The 17,877-nt window shown below is 36.2% G+C and overlaps 2 protein-coding genes across 7 annotated transcripts in view; both read left to right on the top strand.

Moving 5' to 3' along the window:
* Window positions 1-1,392: 1,392 nt before the first annotated feature.
* LOC306847165 (NADH dehydrogenase [ubiquinone] flavoprotein 1, mitochondrial-like) lies at window positions 1,393-8,150 on the top strand. 2 transcript variants are annotated; one of them, XM_079380967.1, is made up of 11 exons: window positions 1,393-1,472; window positions 2,231-2,400; window positions 2,479-2,561; window positions 3,043-3,213; window positions 3,465-3,648; window positions 4,540-4,729; window positions 5,924-6,136; window positions 6,207-6,373; window positions 7,064-7,145; window positions 7,254-7,399; window positions 7,592-8,150. In XM_079380967.1, the coding sequence occupies exons 2-11, from the start codon at window positions 2,236-2,238 to the stop codon at window positions 7,667-7,669; spliced, it is 1,479 nt and encodes a 492-aa protein (XP_079237093.1). In that variant the 5' UTR covers window positions 1,393-1,472; window positions 2,231-2,235; the 3' UTR covers window positions 7,670-8,150. The 2 variants fall into 2 exon arrangements, with proteins under 2 accessions (XP_079237093.1, XP_079237094.1); XM_079380968.1 differs by having other exon boundaries at window positions 1,456-1,508; window positions 7,592-8,038.
* A 4,164-nt stretch (window positions 8,151-12,314) lies between these two features.
* Window positions 12,315-17,877, top strand: part of LOC306846878 (histone-lysine N-methyltransferase 2B-like) — a 39,112-nt gene continuing 33,549 nt past the window's right edge. For all 5 annotated transcript variants that reach the window (XM_079380554.1, XM_079380557.1, XM_079380555.1 and 2 more), the window contains exon 1: window positions 12,315-12,682. In XM_079380554.1, the coding sequence (XP_079236680.1) occupies window positions 12,392-12,682 (291 nt within the window). In that variant the 5' untranslated portion in view covers window positions 12,315-12,391. The remainder of the gene's footprint in view (window positions 12,683-17,877) is intronic.

Here is a 17,877-nt window from a genome sequence, read left to right as displayed (position 1 = left end):
TGAGATCAGAGTAATCAATAAGATAAAAAATAAGTCTATACTGTATATGTCTTTTTCTCATAAACCCAGATTGATTTGAATTATTGAATCTAATACTAATTTGAATCTTTGAGCAAAAACAAGAGCAAATACTTTGTAATCATTACAAACTAATGGGTCTCCAATTATCAATAAGCAGTAAATCTTTCTTGGATTTAGGAATTAGACAGATTACACCTTGAGTCATGGTTGTAGAAAGTTCAGAGCACTTTAAACTTTCAGAAAACACTTTCAGAAAAGGAATGGGACGAGAATCTCAAGTAATTGGGGAATCACTGAATATTTGGTCCTCTTGACTAATTACATTTACATTTCTTAAATGCTTACAAAAGGTTGACATGCTAAGCTTGGATAAATTAGAGTAATAATTATAGCAAAAACTAGAAATTGTTATCTGTAATAGATCCATTAATATTCATTTTGGAAATAGAATTTAATTTAGCCCTAGACTTTTCAAGTTTGAAAAAATAGGCAGACATCTTCTCTCCATGCTCTAACCATTTGTGCCTCGATCACATAAAGGGTTCTGCATATAGTCTCTGCTCATCCAATAAACTGTCAGCAGGAACACTGGTTAAAGATTCAATCTCTTCCACAGTTTCCTCTTCCATGTGACGCTTTGATTTAGCTATTCTACTACTACATTTTCTCTGATATTTTCCGATTTCAAACTTTAATAATTCCCAATTACATTTAAACAATCCTTCACTTTTGGCTTTAACCCAATAATAATTAATTAGTCTTTCCATTTCCTATTTAACTTCCCTTAATTTGAGCAGAGAACTATTCATTTTTCCAGTATCAGTGCTGCCTGTTACAGTCTGCACTTGGAGAAATATTAATTTCAATCGAAATGGTCAGTTAATGGAGTTGCCATTACATCAACTTGAATATCATTCTTATCAAAATTATTAGAAACAAGCCAAAAATCTATCCTGGAACATCTAGAGCCATCCTTATTACTGGAAGTATACATAAAATCATTTCAACTTTTTTCTCTCCATATATGAATAATATCAAACCTGCTAATAAACCGCTTTAAATTAGAGTTTAAATTTGAGGGTCGTCCAATAGATTCAACATTGAAATCTCCTCCTAAAATTAAATAAGCATCAGGAAATTTGTATAGCCAATGAAGAAGTCTCTCCTCTAACAAAAATAATATCTGGTCATTGTCTGGTTTATTATATCCATAAATATTACCTACTATAAATATTTCACTGAAACTTCTTAAAAATGAAGTGCCAGCTGAGTGCACTGATCCATTTGGCCCATTGTGAACATGCATCATAATACTTTAAACGGGTTTTTGAAGGCTTTCTATGCAACAGCGCCTCCACACAGAACAGGTCAAAGCTGTTATTACATCCGGGTCGGTCGCTATATTCCTTCCGCTGTATATTTTATAACGCTGATCCAGGGAGATCACGAAGGTAAGCATCACTTCATTGGTCTGTTTGCAAATCAAGGTTTTGACAGTTTCTAATTTTTTGACAGTCTCATATAACTTCTGTAAATAAATCCGAATATTAACGTTGTACAATGCTGCAGTCCCTCAAATGTCATGAGCGTTAATATGGAGGTCACTGTGGGACAGTTTAACTTACTGGACAATGTCTGAGAGAGTTTGACTTGTGTGTTTGTGCAGTAATGTATAATATGGAGGCCGTTTATGATCTATATGGATGTGTGTTTATTGCCGCTGCTTATACTTTACGTCTCTTCTCGTCTCGTAACTGTTCCCTTGACGTTTTGATGCATTTTGAGGGCTTTTTAGTTCATGTATGGATTATGGTATAGTGTTGAACCTCAAAAGTTTGTGTTGTGAATTTATTTTATATGCTACTATTATTTTGAGATGTTTAGTTCTTCCCTCCGGTCATCTTGTGCCTAACAAACGTGAAAACATTTGATTTTGTAAACACTCAATGCAACAACAACAATGGAAATAATTTTATATATATATATTTTTTTAATCATTACTAATTTCGTTATGTGCTTTTTAGTATTTATTATAATTTTTTTTTTGGTATTTCATGGTAAACATTCAGTTATTTGACTACTTTCTAGTTGTCATATAGATTTATGATAACAGTCATTAGGACTGGACTTGTTATTAAATTGCACCATGTGGTACAACTTTGGTTATGAAGGAAGCTTTCATGTTCATTGTATCACTATTCTCTTTCAGATAAGATGTTGGCCTGTCTCGGGTGTCCCATTCTTCGCCGGGTTCTGCCCACCGGAGCTTCACGTGCCCCGGTTGTTGTGGCTGCATCACGCACTGCTGTAGCCACCAACACCGCTTCTCCTCCAAACTCCATGACACTGGTGCGGTACAACAGCAGCACAGCTCAACAGGTGATTTATTACTCAAATACACTGTCTGCATAATTGATGATCAATGGAAATTGGCTATAATCAGTGTGTGTCCCCTAGGAAACACCAAAGAAGACCAAATTTGGACCTCTAGCTGACCAGGACAGAATATTCACTAACCTTTATGGACGACACGACTGGAGGTAAAATAGTTTTTTAATTTTCATTATGAATTATATCTAAAGACAGGACATAAACTTTTTCTTGAATGTTCCCTATTTGGTATGGTATCTTAATTTAACCACAGAATAAAAGAATCTACAATTCAGACATTTTTTCCATGTAATTCCAAGTTTATGTCTCAAAATTCATACTTTCTCAGAATTGCTGGTTCATATCTTACACTCAGACTATTTTTTCCTCAGAATTGTGAGTTAATAGTTGTAAGATGTAAACTCAGAATTCTGAGAAAAAGTAAGCTTCCATGATTTGTGTATTTTCTAGTTTTGGTGTATTTCAATAAATGTTATTATCTGTTAAACACTTGAGATTGTAATATATTATTAATTTATTGTAAGTGCAATCAAAATGATTAATTTATCATTAATGTTTCACACACACACACACACACATAAATTTACACACACACATACATATATGTATATTTACACACATACATCTCAGGCTGAAGGGTGCCCAGAGGAGAGGTGACTGGTACAAGACCAAGGAGATTTTGGATAAAGGAGTGGACTGGATCCTGAACGAGATTAAGGTCTCAGGGCTGCGTGGCCGAGGAGGTGCCGGATTTCCCACAGGGATGAAGTGGGGCTTTATGAACAAGCCCAGTGACGGCAGGTAGGTTGGCATCTCAACAATTAATGGGTTCCATATGTCATGAGCAGGGCCGTCCTTGGTGAGGTCGCACCAACCCCCCCCCTGAATGCGATCAGACCCCACGTCAGCTAAGGACGGCCCTGGTCACCTGACTCTGCAAAAGATGTAAATGCTTGGCTTACATTTAGCAGTGTACCTACATTTAGCTCTTTTCATTAGAATCAAATCAGGTCATACAGAAGCATATGAGGCTCTTTTTTTCAACCTCTCAGGCCTAAATATCTGGTGGTGAATGCTGACGAAGGAGAGCCCGGTACCTGCAAGGACAGAGAGATCATGCGTAATGATCCTCACAAGCTGATTGAGGGCTGTCTGGTGGCCGGCAGGGCCATGGGAGCGCGTGCTGCCTACATCTACATCCGTGGAGAGTTCTACAATGAGTCATCCAACCTCCAGGTGAAAAAGAAAGGATGTGTGTATATATATATATATATATATGTATGTATATATATGTATGTATATATATACATGTGTGTGTATATATGTGTATATGTATATATATATGTGTGTGTGTGTGTGTGTGTGTGTGTGTGTGTGTGTGTGTATATATGCAGCAGTACAGCGGCAGCATTTTAACGCATCATAGGCTGTTTCAAAATGTAAAAGTAATACATAGAATTCTAATTAATAATTTGAAAACAATATATCAATAAATACATACTGATAGTATCATTTTTGTTATATTACACTACCATTCAAAAGTTTGTGTTTTAAAGAAATACATACATCTCTTCAGTAAGGATGCATGAATTTGGTCAGAAGTGACAGTTAAGATATTTATGTTACAAATGATTTCCATTTGAAATAAATGCTGTTCTTTTGAACTTTATTTTCACCAAAGAATCCTGATTAAAAACATGTATTGTAGTTTTCACAGAAATATTGAGCAGCACAACTTTTTTCAACATGAATTACTTAGCATGACTCAGAACTTTTGAATAGTACAGTATATTATTCAGATTGCACTATGTATAGTAAATATAAATTATATAATATTTAAATGATTTGTTTAAATATAATATTAATCTAAATGCTTTAAATACTTTTAGTTCAGTAATAAAAAATATTAATAAACAGTGTTTTTAAAGATGTTGTTACCTAATTCTTGTAATATGGTATGTATTTTTTTTTTTGCTTATTAGTGTTGTCAAACATTATTAGAATTGATTTTATGTCAAATCTTCCATGCAAAGGGGTTCATTTCAGTAAATCTGATAGAACGTACTACACAGTAGTTAAGGGGAAATAATATTTTGTCCTATTTTGTTTATGTGTGCTTTCTCTCAGGTGGCCATTAACGAGGCCTATGCAGCAGGGCTGATTGGCAGGAACGCATGCGGCTCGGGTTATGATTTTGACGTGTTTGTGATGCGCGGTGCGGGAGCCTACATCTGTGGAGAGGAGACGGCTCTGATTGAGTCCATCGAGGGAAAACAGGGAAAACCTCGTCTGAAACCCCCTTTCCCTGCTGACGTGGGTATGTCAGAAACAAACAATTTATAGATTTTTTAAAATTCATTATTGATAACATATTTTAGTTATTTAATTTTGTATAAGTTATGTGTAAAAAAAAAACATATATATTTGCAGTCCGCAACTTTTTTTGGTTAAAAATGATCCGAAATCAATATTTGAGAAATTACATAACCAGCCAGTGTTCAAAACTGTTGCCTTACTTTAGCCCGTTTCACAACGGTTATCTTATAATAATGTTTTCTAATTTTAGTGGTACAGGTTGGTTTCTGTGGGAAATTCGAGCATGGCACTGCATCATTACGTCACGTCTGTAAACATAAAGAAGATGTCCCGGCCACTAGGCTATTGCGTGTGAGGATCCTGCAGGTGCCGGATCATTTATAGCCTTTTCTCACAGCAGCTAGAACAACTAAATGTATCATTTTGATGGCGGATTTTAATCCAGAAAGGATTATGTGTTTATGAAACACATGTGAATGAAATTAAATTATATTCCAGGTTTAAATGTGCTTCTGATTACAGATAGCCAACGTGGGATTACACAAGTTTTTGTATTTTAAAGAAAACCAGTTTGAAGCAATATTAATTTGCTTTTTGGATTAAAAGAATTTCTTAATATGACATTTGAATGGTATGACAATTAGATATTAGACTGTACAAAAATTTAAATCTACACGCTAATACTATGCTCATAGTCACGCAATGCTGATGTTGTTAACATTAATAATTTGAGAACAAAGTATAACATTGATAGTACTTTGCACAGTTAGATGTGATATGAGCTAACTGATCTTTAGATTTAATCACCATTGGTAGCGCAATTTATTGTAATGCTTTTTTCCTCAGTTGGGCAGAACAAACGTGGCAGACTTGTTACTTGTTCAGATGACAATATATGGTGAAAATTCTGATTTGGGTCATATATTCCAAGACGTAGGCTAGAATCTGTGATTGCGAAGTACAGTAAATATCCACACCGGTACAGTGACTGGCAACCACATATTCACCTCAAAATATTAGATTAATCCGCGCTGGAGCCGTGCCAGAACACCGGATCACAACCCCACGCACGAAAGATAATTCCGCAAGAAACTGCAATTCCAGGTTTTCAAACATAGAGGGCGACAAAGAGGTAAAAGTTACGGACTGCAGCTTTAAAGTGATCAGTGATAAATTTGACATGCTCTTGCTGCAGGTGTGTTTGGCTGTCCAACAACTGTTGCCAATGTTGAGACGGTAGCTGTGGCACCAACCATCTGCCGTCGTGGCGGCACGTGGTTTCTGAGTTTCGGCCGAGAGAGAAACTCTGGCACGAAGCTCTTCAACATTTCAGGCCATGTCAACAACCCCTGCACGGTGGAAGAAGAGATGTCCATTCCCCTGAAAGAGCTGATTGAAAGACATGCAGGTACACCTCATGGTCTAATCATGGTCCGATCTTAAAGATTATTGAGACTTAATTGATATGATCTGTGTAGGTGGTGTCCGGGGTGGTTGGGATAATCTCCTGTGTGTTATTCCTGGTGGCTCTTCCACGCCACTAATCCCACGTCATGTGTGCGACACCGTTCTCATGGATTTTGATGCCCTCATTCAGGCTCAGACTGGTCTTGGTACAGCTGCACTTATTGTCATGGATAAATCAGTAAGTCGATTAGTAAAATAACTAGAGCTGTCGATTTAACACATTAATTTAGATTGTGTGATTAATTATCTTTTTACATTGCATGATGCAGAATGATGACTGACTGCGTTATGCAGTGTATGAGAATAGTTGTACAACCCTAAAATTCAAGATATGAGGGCAAAAAATGCCCCTGTATGGGCTTTTGTCTTATATTTATGTCACAGGAGCAGGAGTTCTGTTTTTTAATGACCAATTCATAAAGACAATCGCTTGCTGTGTTTTTGAATGAATCCGCTGACTCACTCATTAAAACATTAGTTGTTGCTTACTTAAGAGTATTGTATCATTAAAAAAAACAATTCATTATTAAATTTTAAAACCCCATTCAATTAAAAGACAAAAACAAAACAAAAACGGATGCAGCCTCTGAAAACAATGTTATGGCCTGTAGCTTGAAAGTTTGTGTAATAAATTCTGTTGAAGCAAAATATTTCTTCCTTATTGTAATTCAATTGCTTTTCTCTTTTAACACAATAATGACTTTAAACAATATTTGCAAATAATTGCAAAAATAATCCTTTTCTAGACAGCATTTTTAACTATAGGAATATTCTAAATTTGTGAGATTCCTTGTTTTGTTTTTTTTACAGATCTGTCTGATAAACTGAGTGTTTGGCGATTTGATCACACAAGTTTTTCTCTTCACAGACTGATGTTATTCGAGCTATTGCCCGCTTGATTGAATTCTACAAGCACGAGAGCTGTGGCCAGTGCACTCCTTGCAGAGAGGGTAAGAACTAGTGCAAATATATGCAAACATACATTTGTCAGTATTTACAAGTACAGTATGTTACATTACAGTGAATATTTACTAGTCTGTCTTTTCTGTGCCTTTCAGGAGTGGACTGGATGAATAAGATGATGTGGCGCTTTGTGAAAGGCGATGCACAGTCAGCAGAGATTGACATGATCTGGGAGATCAGCAAGCAGATTGAGGGCCACACCATCTGCGCTTTGGGAGACGGAGCTGCATGGCCAGTTCAGGTAAAAGGCAGAATATTTTTGATTTTATTTCAATTCATTAATCAATCAATCAAATTTTTTAGAATCGGTAGATAATTTGATTTAAATAAAATAAAAATAAAAAAATATCCATGATTAATCTAAACTGCTATAAATGTTTCAACTGAAAATGTATAACGTTTATAATATAACATTTATATTTTTTGTTCTCAGGGATTGATCCGTCACTTCCGCCCTTTAATGGAGAACAGAATCGCAGACTTTAAACAGAAACAGCAGGCACGTGCTTGAAAGCTTCATATTTGCATCCTTTCTGCCTCATCCTGTCACTTATAGTTATTTAAGCAAAACTGACAGGAACTCTCGCTCACTGATATGTGAACTTACATTATTTATATCAGGGACATTAAATATTAGTCACCAAATTGTTTAAACCTTAAAATAACCATGTGATAGATTCAACATCATACTTCTGACTGTGGTTGACAGTGAAAACTGTTTGAGCAGATGCATCACTCATTTACAGTATCTTGTAGTGAGTAATGGTTATGGTTGATGTAATTATGTTAAATCCCATTATGATGTTAATGCTGTTTTCTTGATAAGAAAATCTTACACTGTATAAACACTTATTTGTGGAAATAAAGAGCCTAGAACTTGAAACAGTGTTTGTTAATCTGGGGTTAGAGGAGAATGTGTTGTGTTTGATCATGAACTGCTTGAATTGGGAGAAATGGGAGAATGCAATGTAAAGATCTGGTTTAGGACCATTATGTTTAGTCCTGTTATGATATTAATAGCACTATTCTTTATATGAAATCTTTTTCTCTAGATATATAGTGTTCACACACTTTTTGACCAATGAATTTATATGTCTTTAACCACCAGTTCTTAATTAATTTTAAAACCAATTTATTGAGATTATCCTATTATGCTTGTGTTCAAAAGTCTCCAAAAATATGAAAAATATGTTCTTGTAGCATTCATGCAGAGCGAAATCAGATGGAATACATATCTGGACATAAATAGATTTCGCTGACTTTCTAAGACTGAAAATTTTTTTAAAGTTTTTTTTTAGTTTAGTGTTTTTTAGTTAAGTCTATTACTTTAAGTAGCAATGAGCCAATCACAAGACTGAAAAACCATACCAAAAATCAGCCAATCAACGCCGCCGTTAGCCCTCGAAACGACCCGCTTGTTTTGACGTTAACCTAAGAAACATCAGATAAAGGCTTCAGCTTTTGGACAACCTCGATTTTACATTTGTGCTTTTTTTTTATCTGATACTTGTCTGTTATTGTGGACATGCTGAAGTTTGAAGTAAATTTAGCGGCAGCGAAGTTTGACGCTTTCTGATTTGAGATGAGGGGTGACTCTTGATGTAAATTGCAAAAGTAATATTGATGATGGGTCGTTGTTGAAGATATAAGAACTAACGTTTATATTTTACAACCTTTTGGTGAATGTCGCAAAGCTTGTCAAAAAATTGTTTTCACCAAAATTTTAGAAAAACAAATTTCATATTAAGCCCGTTAAGATTTTCTTTTTCCAGTAAAATGAAACGTTATTCCCCCAGTACCGTGTTATGCCCATTTTCGACCCCTGCCAAATTATTACCCCCTCTCATTGAAATCGCTACCTGATTGCCTAATCCTAACCCCACCCCTAATCCTGACCCCTCCCCCACACCTAACCCTAAACCTAGGGGTGTAGTAATCTGGCGGAGGTCAGAATTTGGCACAACGCCTGCATCTGGACATTTTTCTTTTACTATTCTCAGAGTTTCAATAACAAAAACAGTAGTTTTTAACTGTATATCATTAAATCAATGCTATGCTAAATAGTTTTAAAAGCAGTACAACAAATACTACCATGATGCAGTTTTTCTCTTTTATTTTTTGTGCTTAATTGTCATGAAAATAATGCCATAATCTAAAAGTCTAGGCTTCTTTTTTTTTTTCTTGTGATTTTAGAATGAAGTTTGACAAGTTTAATGAGAGTAACCCTTTTTAATTTCATTAATATTTAGTTATGGTTATTGCTATAAAATAACAAAATCACACAAATCAGTTTTGTGATTTTAGTTTTATTAGTCTCACAACTTGATATTGGTCATGGAGTCCAGTTCCCTTGCATTCTAGCATCACAGGTGGCTTGTGACATGAAGGTTGTTCACTTTAACCTCAGAGACATTTGGGGCCCAGCGTCAGCCAAATCCAGAAGAAACTGGAGGAACATCACACTGAGGTTTGGCTGCAAAAAAATGTTCAGTATCTAACTGATTGCAGAATCTTTGCCCATCCTGCACAGTTTCAGAATCCACCCGCCATGCCTCCCCTTCCCAAACATTGTTGGTTGAGGCAAGTGTTCGCTCTGGACGTACTTCACCGAATGAATGAGATCAAGGCCAGCATAACCTAGCCGTTTGGTCGTGTGCTAAAGATGGGTTCCACCAAAAAGTGTCTCGGGAACTTCTCCGGAACTTGGGCGACCAGTTTTGCCAATGAACACGGGCAGGTTATCATGTCGGTGCTTACAGAAAACAAAGAGTCTGGTCTTGAGGGGATGATCTCCGGTGTCATAAATAGGTACAAGGAAGCCGCAGAGGCTCCTCCTGAAGTTCTGTATGTCAATGCAGACTGTTGTGGGTCCAACTCTCTCAGAAAAACATTCAAAGAGTGGAAGGACATGGAGGTCAGGTTGGACATTTCTGAGTTCATGCAAAGGATTTCTGTGGGCTGCACAAGCCTCTCACTTCAAACTTGCCTGCAGACACTGTGATGGAAAACCGCAACACAACACAAGTAGTAGCCTCAACAGACCAACCTTCACAAAAGATTGATGCTCCACCAACAGCGAGCTGCCATTCAGTTCCTGTTCCTTACACCACACAGTACTACTGGAAGAGAAAACTGGTCAAGGAAAAAGAAGTATGTGCGAAGATCAGAGGCTATCCAGTGCAGAAAGTGCAATAAAGAGGGAATAATGTCAACTCATCGCCAGTATTTTGGCGACTGGTATTGTGAGGAGACTGAAACAAAACCTTTTGATGTGTGGAATGCTGAACTGATAAAGCGGGGTCATGGAAAGAAGAAGTTCTGAAGGGTGGAATCAGTAATGAGCATCCACCTCCTTTTGTTTTAATTAAACTTTTTCCATTAGTTGTATGTAATTAAATGTTTGATTTTTGGTGCTCCTAATCAAAATATAATCGCAGCGCTGCAGTGAAATCATTCGTGGGAGCGGCCCTGATCTGTTTTGTCCATAATACTCAACACTTATGCAAGTCGTAATTAGTTTCAGGCTAAATTATTATTTTTATTTATGCATAAGGTCTATCGTTTATTGCAGTTGAAATCTCTTAATAATTTTAATAAGCCATATAAAATCAAACATGAACACAAAGTTTAGCCTAGAGGAAGAAACTGACTGAATGATTATTTTATTTACAAATGGAAACTGGGAGACTTTTGGGACAGTCTGCATATTTTCCAGACTGTGGTCTGTGTCGAGTCTGGTTTCTTTTATCATTTTATAAAATTAAAAATATATACAAACAGAACTGTTTAGGCTCAAGAGCTATTCAAAAGTTGTACATTATTTGAATAATAAACAAGAAACCATAAAATTCTGAGCTTTTTTTTAATATGCTTTACATGCTTTGTTTCCTTACTCATGCAACACAAAGTCAAATTAAGTGAAACTATATCCTGCTGTAGCTATAAATAGAACACAGTGAGTATATACAGCTATGATGAATTAATATTTCCTTTGAAAGGACTTCTCTACGAGTTTTCTATCACCCTCATCTATTTGAAGTACAGACAAGGAATTTAGAATTGACTTGAAAAGGTAAAAGATTGCCTTGCCCCGTGTGAGGCTCGAACTCACGACCTTCAGATTATGAGACTGACGCGCTGCCTACTGCGCCAACGAGGCTGCGACGACAAGCTGTGCAAAGGCTTTTGGGAAAAAAATACGGAACGCTGGAAATGCCTCATTTTGTTTATTTATTTTATTGAGAAAATGTGCTTCATATTGTTCACACTCACAAATAACATTGCGGTTCCAAAAACAAGAAAATTAAATGATTCCGGAGTTTATAATTTAATTATATCATGTCAGTTAAAGAACTACAAAATAATGAACCATTTAAAGCCTGCTTAATCATATATGATACATTAATTTCTAATGGCCTCTACATTGTGAGATATTTGCTTGAAAACCCTTCTGCGCTCTGATTGCTAATTCATACTTTTTTAGTAAGTAAAAAAAAAAAAAAAAAAAAAAAAATCAAATTGTGGTACACTTTTCTTTTTTTGCTGTGAAATCTTTAATGAGTTTTAAAAATCACATAAGAATGATTAACTTTTATATTGTTAGTAATATTTCAATATCAACAGTTACTGGACTGAAGCAACTTAATTTTCCATAATCTATGTTCAAATTAAGAAACAAATATGATACAATGTTCTTTTGAGGAATGTTTATTTGTACATCTCTCGGTTATCATTGCATTATATATTTTACCCTCAATAAAAACTACTGAGCTTTGATCATAAAACTAAACATTAAAATATCTAATTCTTATTATTAGGATTAATAATATTAGTAAATAAAAAGTGACAACTGATATTACATTCATGTAAGTAGTATTTTATGCTGTTATAAAAAATATCAGCAGCAAATAGGCTGGCATATTTTGATCAAAGTATAAAACAAATATGCAAATAAAAAAAACATATTTTTGTAACTAAAGGTTCAATAAACTGTTACATTTAAAAACAAAAGACTATTATTTCATATGTCAGACTTTAAACTGTTAAACTGCATTAAACTGTTGAATTTATTATTATTACGTATTTACAGAATGATGCGCCATTATGCTCAAAGGCCAACAAAAAGAAAAACTCAATCTCCCATGATGCCGTGCGTTTCCTCCGCTATCTCGCGCCTTTCCATCTTGTTCCTCTCGAGAGCTCAGCGCCGTAGTTGTTGTTGTGGTGTGTAATAATGGCGGCAGCAGGAGGCGGATTACCAGCCTCGGCTGTTGTAGCGACCGTAAACCCCTCCGCCACCGTTCGCTGCCGTTTCCCAGGTCGGCCATGGATGTCTCGGAGCCTGCTGAGGACGGAGAAACGCTCTCACGTCGGTCGGGTGAGGGCTGAAGACAGAGAAGGGCCGAGGCCCGTCGACGTTAGAGCTGCGCTGAGAGAGGATCCGTCGCTGTCGCGCTTGCTCGGGATGGCGGAGAAACACCGACGCCAGCGCGAGGCGGGATTCTGCACGAGCGGGAGCGATGAGGTGAGCCTTCGCGTAGAGAAATAACGTTATTGTACTAATGCGCGGTAAGTGCATCATCAGCATGTCGCTGAGTTGCTGGTGCCAGTTCCTGTAGAGATGCAGCCACCTGATCATAGCGGCACGGATTATAGAGATGGAGTCTCTGTAAAGCGTTTAAAGAGACGCCAGTCTTATCTTTGGGCTTTTGCGGGCTGTCGAGCTCGCGTGGCGGGTGTTTAACTCCGGTTGGCAGTATTTCCGTGGCTACTGCGGTTCCGTGTCAGCGTGGTGTCCGCTGATTAGTTTTAAGGGAGTTTGTGTTCAGTTAAAGGCTTTGGAATTTAATGCCACTGTTGTTTACGGGTCTGTTTTTCTTAATATTTAGTTCAAATGTGAGGGAGGCGTGGCGTGCATCCGGAATATGATACAGTTATTGTTTATGCATTCTGCCTTGAATGTCTTTTATGGTTAAAATGTAATGTTTCTAAAAAACAAAACAAAAAAACCTTAAATCCGTCAGCTAGCAGTGTTTACAGACAAGTTAATTGCTTCATAGTAATCTTGTTAATCAGTCACAGTGTGTTAGAAGTGTTATTCAAGTTTCATTCAGTAAAACTTTTAAGTACAATAAGAACTGCTTAATTTAAATTGTATGTACTCAAGTGTCTGAGTGCTTTTTGTCCACTTTTTTAATTCTTATAAGGGATTACCAATAAACCCTGACATATGAAATAAGACTTTAAAAAGAAATCAAAAAAGTTTGCATATGTTTTGTATCATTTGATACGTAATGCTTTTATGGCTCATATTAGAAGAGAGAGAGAAAAAAAAATAGAAATTTGGTGCAGATGTTATTTACATTGCAAGAAGTTAGATGGAATTCTGATAGCTTGTAATTTAAATCTTTGTAATTTATTATTTAAATCAGTCAATATCTTATTAAGGTGATATATACATGCTTATAGTTTTATGATCAAAGCTCTCTTCAAGTTCCACTTGTGTACAGAGCAATGCAATGATTTTTTTCAGATGTACGAATGAACAGTCCTCAAAAGACCAGGCTGTATATTTGATGCTTATGTTTTAACATAATTTTTCTGAAAGAAAAATTGTCTGTGGATAATAAAGTAAAAATTGCTTTAGTCCAGTAAATGTTATAATTTTGAAATGTTATTAACAATATAAAAAAAGTGTACCTTGAACTGAAGGTAGAAATTTTTAGTATTATACTTAAAGACCCTTTACTTACTAAAAATGTGTGAAATACCAATTAGAGGGCAGAAGGCATGTAGAACACTTAGTACAACAGTTTGTATCCTTTTTTTGGTAATAAGCACCATCCTTGTTAGTCATTTATTTTTTTCTACATTAGAGGGTACATTTGCTGAATTTCCCTTACTGTGCGTTCACACCGTCACAATTCGCTCTGGCCGCCCTGCCAGCGACGCTGTAGAAAGATTGGTTGACGCTCTGACGATCGAACGCTTCGTCTTGTATTTAAAGGAGCCGCAAAGGAAACAAGCAGGTTGATCTTGGGAAGACTGAACACAAGTAGGGTATAAGTTAACCTCATGAAATATTTTAATTGTGATAGTAAGAAATTGATCGATGGAAAGAACTTATAGTTACATGTTTGCTAACGAAATAAACCAATAAAAGCCATTTGTGGTGTGTTTTTGTGTTCATGGTTAAGTGCTAAGTTAGTCTAATTTCAACATGCAGTTTATAGGAAACTTACTAGCCTAGGTCCTTAATTAACATTAACATTAATTTGTGCTCAGCCTACATTCCAAACTGTCCTGGTTGAAGTGTAACCTAAATGCAATTGATCAAAACAAGCATTCTAGTGTGAAAATGCTTGGGAACTAATGTGGTCGGAACCAAAGTTTACAGGACTGCGTTCTAGGGCTGTGCGATTTGGGGAAAATATATAATAATCTAATATTTTTGACAAATATTGTGATTTTGATTTGCGATTTTAAATTTGCAAAGTCAAGCTTCAGCTCAATATTGTCAATAATGTGCAGCACAGTATGAGTATCGTTACCCTGCTGAAAAAACCAAACAAAAACAATAGAAACGATCACAGAAATTCTCACAGTTTCCATAAAAACCATTACAAAATTCCTTTTACAAGAGCTGATAAAAATGTAAAAACTGTAACTTGAATGCAATGTAAGTCGCGTTGGATAAAAGCGTCTGCTAAATGCATAAAATGTAAATGTAAAATGTAAATTATTCCAATAGGAATAACTGTTGTTCTATTGATTGCCATCTGCTAGATTACATCCCACCAATAGAATGCATCAAATACCAGTAGACACCATTATAGTTTACATTAAAACCAATGCAATTCCCATCATAACCCTTAAATCCATTACGGTTTCTATTGTGGGAGGGGTTGTACTGTTTTTTTTTTTTTGTTTTTTTGCAGGGAAGATTATAATGGTATTACTACTTTTACAGAATTACTGAATTTCACAGGAAAGATTTGTTTATTTTTTTTTATAAATAAAGAACTGTATTTCTTTAGTCAATTATTAAAGTATTACATGTTACGTGGGCTGATTCATTAATTTTTAAGTATTTGGGATTTTAAGAACAAGTGGGAAATGTGCTGAATGTTTAATTTCATCCCTGTGAAATTGGCAAGCAGTTATTTACATTCGTTTTAAACGTGGAGCCAGGCGTGAATTGACACGGGTTGCACGCGTGCGTCAGGCCTCGTCCATATTGCCAGATGCACTCGTGAGAGACTTGCGGAGCAGAACCGGACGCGAGACCGCGAGTATAAAAGTGCATTACGAGACAGGCTGCGTGTGTGCGGCTCGTGCGGGAGACGCGCAGAGCGGAACGACTATGAGAAGCATTCAGAGACACGGGCTGTGTGTGCGGTCTTCTGAATTAGCGAACATGCATTATAATAAACTTATTTCAAATTAATTTTTCAAAAACCCTAAAAATATTAAAGTTTCAAGGACGAGCGTGAATGATTAGACTACCACCAACTCCGTGTGCAGCTCCACCACCGGCGGCCCTTATGTTTGTGAATGTTATGTTTGTGTTGTGGGATCTGTAGGTTATGGCTTAAAAGCAGAACATGGAAATATCACGGATGTACTGGGAAAAAAATAAATTTTAAACTTTTTATTTTTTTTCTCAGCGATATGAGTCTTCACCTTCTCCCCAAACGGCTTATAGCTACCTATTAAAATAGTTCAGCTTTGTATGTAATGGAAAAGTGATTAGGCTATGTTTCGGGGGTTTTTTTTCATAAAGATAGTTCTTTTAAGCAAGGACCAAGCGGCCAGCGTCAGCAGTGAGTTGATCGCCTATGTTTGATTAATTTAGCCTTATCAAATCATCACGACTTGACTAAAAAAATCGATATAGGCCTATAAAACAGTTCAAGCATATCACAGTGTTAGTTTAAATGTTTAACCTATATAAATGTGCGCTGTTAGACGCGTATCCAATAGTTTGGGACACGGAGGCTCCAGCGTGGTCACTTGTATTTTTCTTCTTACAAAAACAACTTAAAATACGCCATGTGATTTTTGCTCATAAATTTAAGAGTAATATATCATTTGGAACTGTAAAGGGTGTACTTTTATTTGTGTGCATTCACAATATCAACATTGTGCTTTTATAAAATAGGAAAACAAAGAATGCACTTTCTGCCGGTCTCGGAAACTCGGCAACTTGAAACTGGCTCACAGATATGATAAATATATCTATAGAAAGCTTTAAATTACTACTTTAAAACGAAATAATTCAAAGCAAAGCAAAAACTCTTCATTAGCCTATGTAATCCGTTAAGATCCATATATTTCTCTCTGCGTGTCCAATGAGGAGATGGCGAGTCATTTTTTCCCCATCACCGTCTAAAATATAAAAATAAGGGAAAGCCTAAAACAGGCCTGATTATAATTTGTGTTTTATTTTATAATTGTATTCAATAATAAAAAAAAGTATGTAATATTTGTCCTTGAAATTTAAAGGATTTGCTGCGACGCAATTTTGTCTGACTGGCCTATGTGAATTATTTATTGGCCTATCTTTTTAATCCATGCAGCAAATGCTTTAAAAACAGCTTTAAAATCACTTTGAGTTCCAGATGCTTTTAAAGAACTTTGCACTATGCATTTTAAGGGTTTTTAAGCTTGAATGTAGCGTTGATGTAAAACATTATTATGAATTCATTGTAGCCTATTCCCATTTGTAAAATAGGTAATTAATGTCTAACACAATCTCCTGAAAGTGCGTAGGCTGTAGCACGATTTTCTGTTTCTATTTGGTGTAATATTTATATGCAGATATTGACTAACCACACCCCCCACAGCACCCCCTACATAAAACACCTTACTAGTAGGCCCTTACCTTACTTTTTAGTAGTAGGCCCCTGCCTACTAATAAAACATCTAAAAATGTATCTTTTATTCTCCAGTACTGAAAGCAGAACCGATATGGGAGCTCTTGAAATGCTCTTGCAAATGACCTTTTTTGTTCGTTGTCTGTCATTTCGAAGCTGTAGTTACATACGTTTTTCTTTAGTTTTAATTTACCGATCTGACCCTTTTTAAATGGTGGGCGTTTACGCAGTTGGCTAGAGCAGTGCCCATCGGGCAGAATGGAGGTGTTCTCACTCTATTGGTTAGGAAGACCGCCACTCAAGGCTGGTAGTATTGTATATTTTTGTTTACTCACTATAACATTATCTTATTCAAAATGATAGACATGTTTAAAAATGTAATCCATGTACTAGTCTATGCAAAAGTGTGATATCCTACTGTACTGGATGTCTGAATTCTTATTAATGGTCTTGGAGTGCCATCTACTGGTCATACTGAGTATAAAATGTTTTGAGGGATATGCGACGGTCAAGGGTGCAGGTGTTGCCTGTGAACTTAGAATAACCCGAGGAACTTTGGGTGACTTCCAGAATATGACAAATACGTGTAAACAACTGTGATGAATGTCTTCTGGGAGCACTGCCAACCAATGGGAGTAGAAGAAGAACTTTTACTTTTTAAAAAATGGCGAATATGAAAAATGACCAGGTGGACTAGTAATTAAAAGTGGTAAATCAAATAGACAAGGCCAAATAAGAAAAACAGGAACTACCAAATATGGGCAATAAAAAGCATATATATACTGTACTGACACTCGCAGAACTCAGACGCAGTTTGATGTGGCGGCTGTGTTCTCGGCTTTGT

This window comes from Barbus barbus (genome assembly GCF_936440315.1).
Source record: "Barbus barbus genome assembly, chromosome: 27".
Taxonomy (NCBI): Eukaryota; Metazoa; Chordata; class Actinopteri; order Cypriniformes; family Cyprinidae; genus Barbus; species Barbus barbus.
Note: the sequence above shows the minus strand (reverse complement) of the source record. Positions and strands in the feature narration are given on the sequence as shown.

What these genes read in the sequence shown, in the direction of transcription:
- LOC306847165 (XM_079380967.1), top strand. Translation starts at nt 2,236, where the DNA reads ATGTTGGCCTGTCTCGGGTGTCCCATTCTTCGCCGGGTTCTGCCCACC. An exon ending in CCCTTTCCCTGCTGACGTGG is followed by an intron (nt 4,730 to 5,923) that starts GTATGTCAGAAA and finishes CTCTTGCTGCAG; the next exon opens with GTGTGTTTGGCTGTCCAACA. An exon ending in GAGCTGCATGGCCAGTTCAG is followed by an intron (nt 7,400 to 7,591) that starts GTAAAAGGCAGA and finishes TTTTGTTCTCAG; the next exon opens with GGATTGATCCGTCACTTCCG.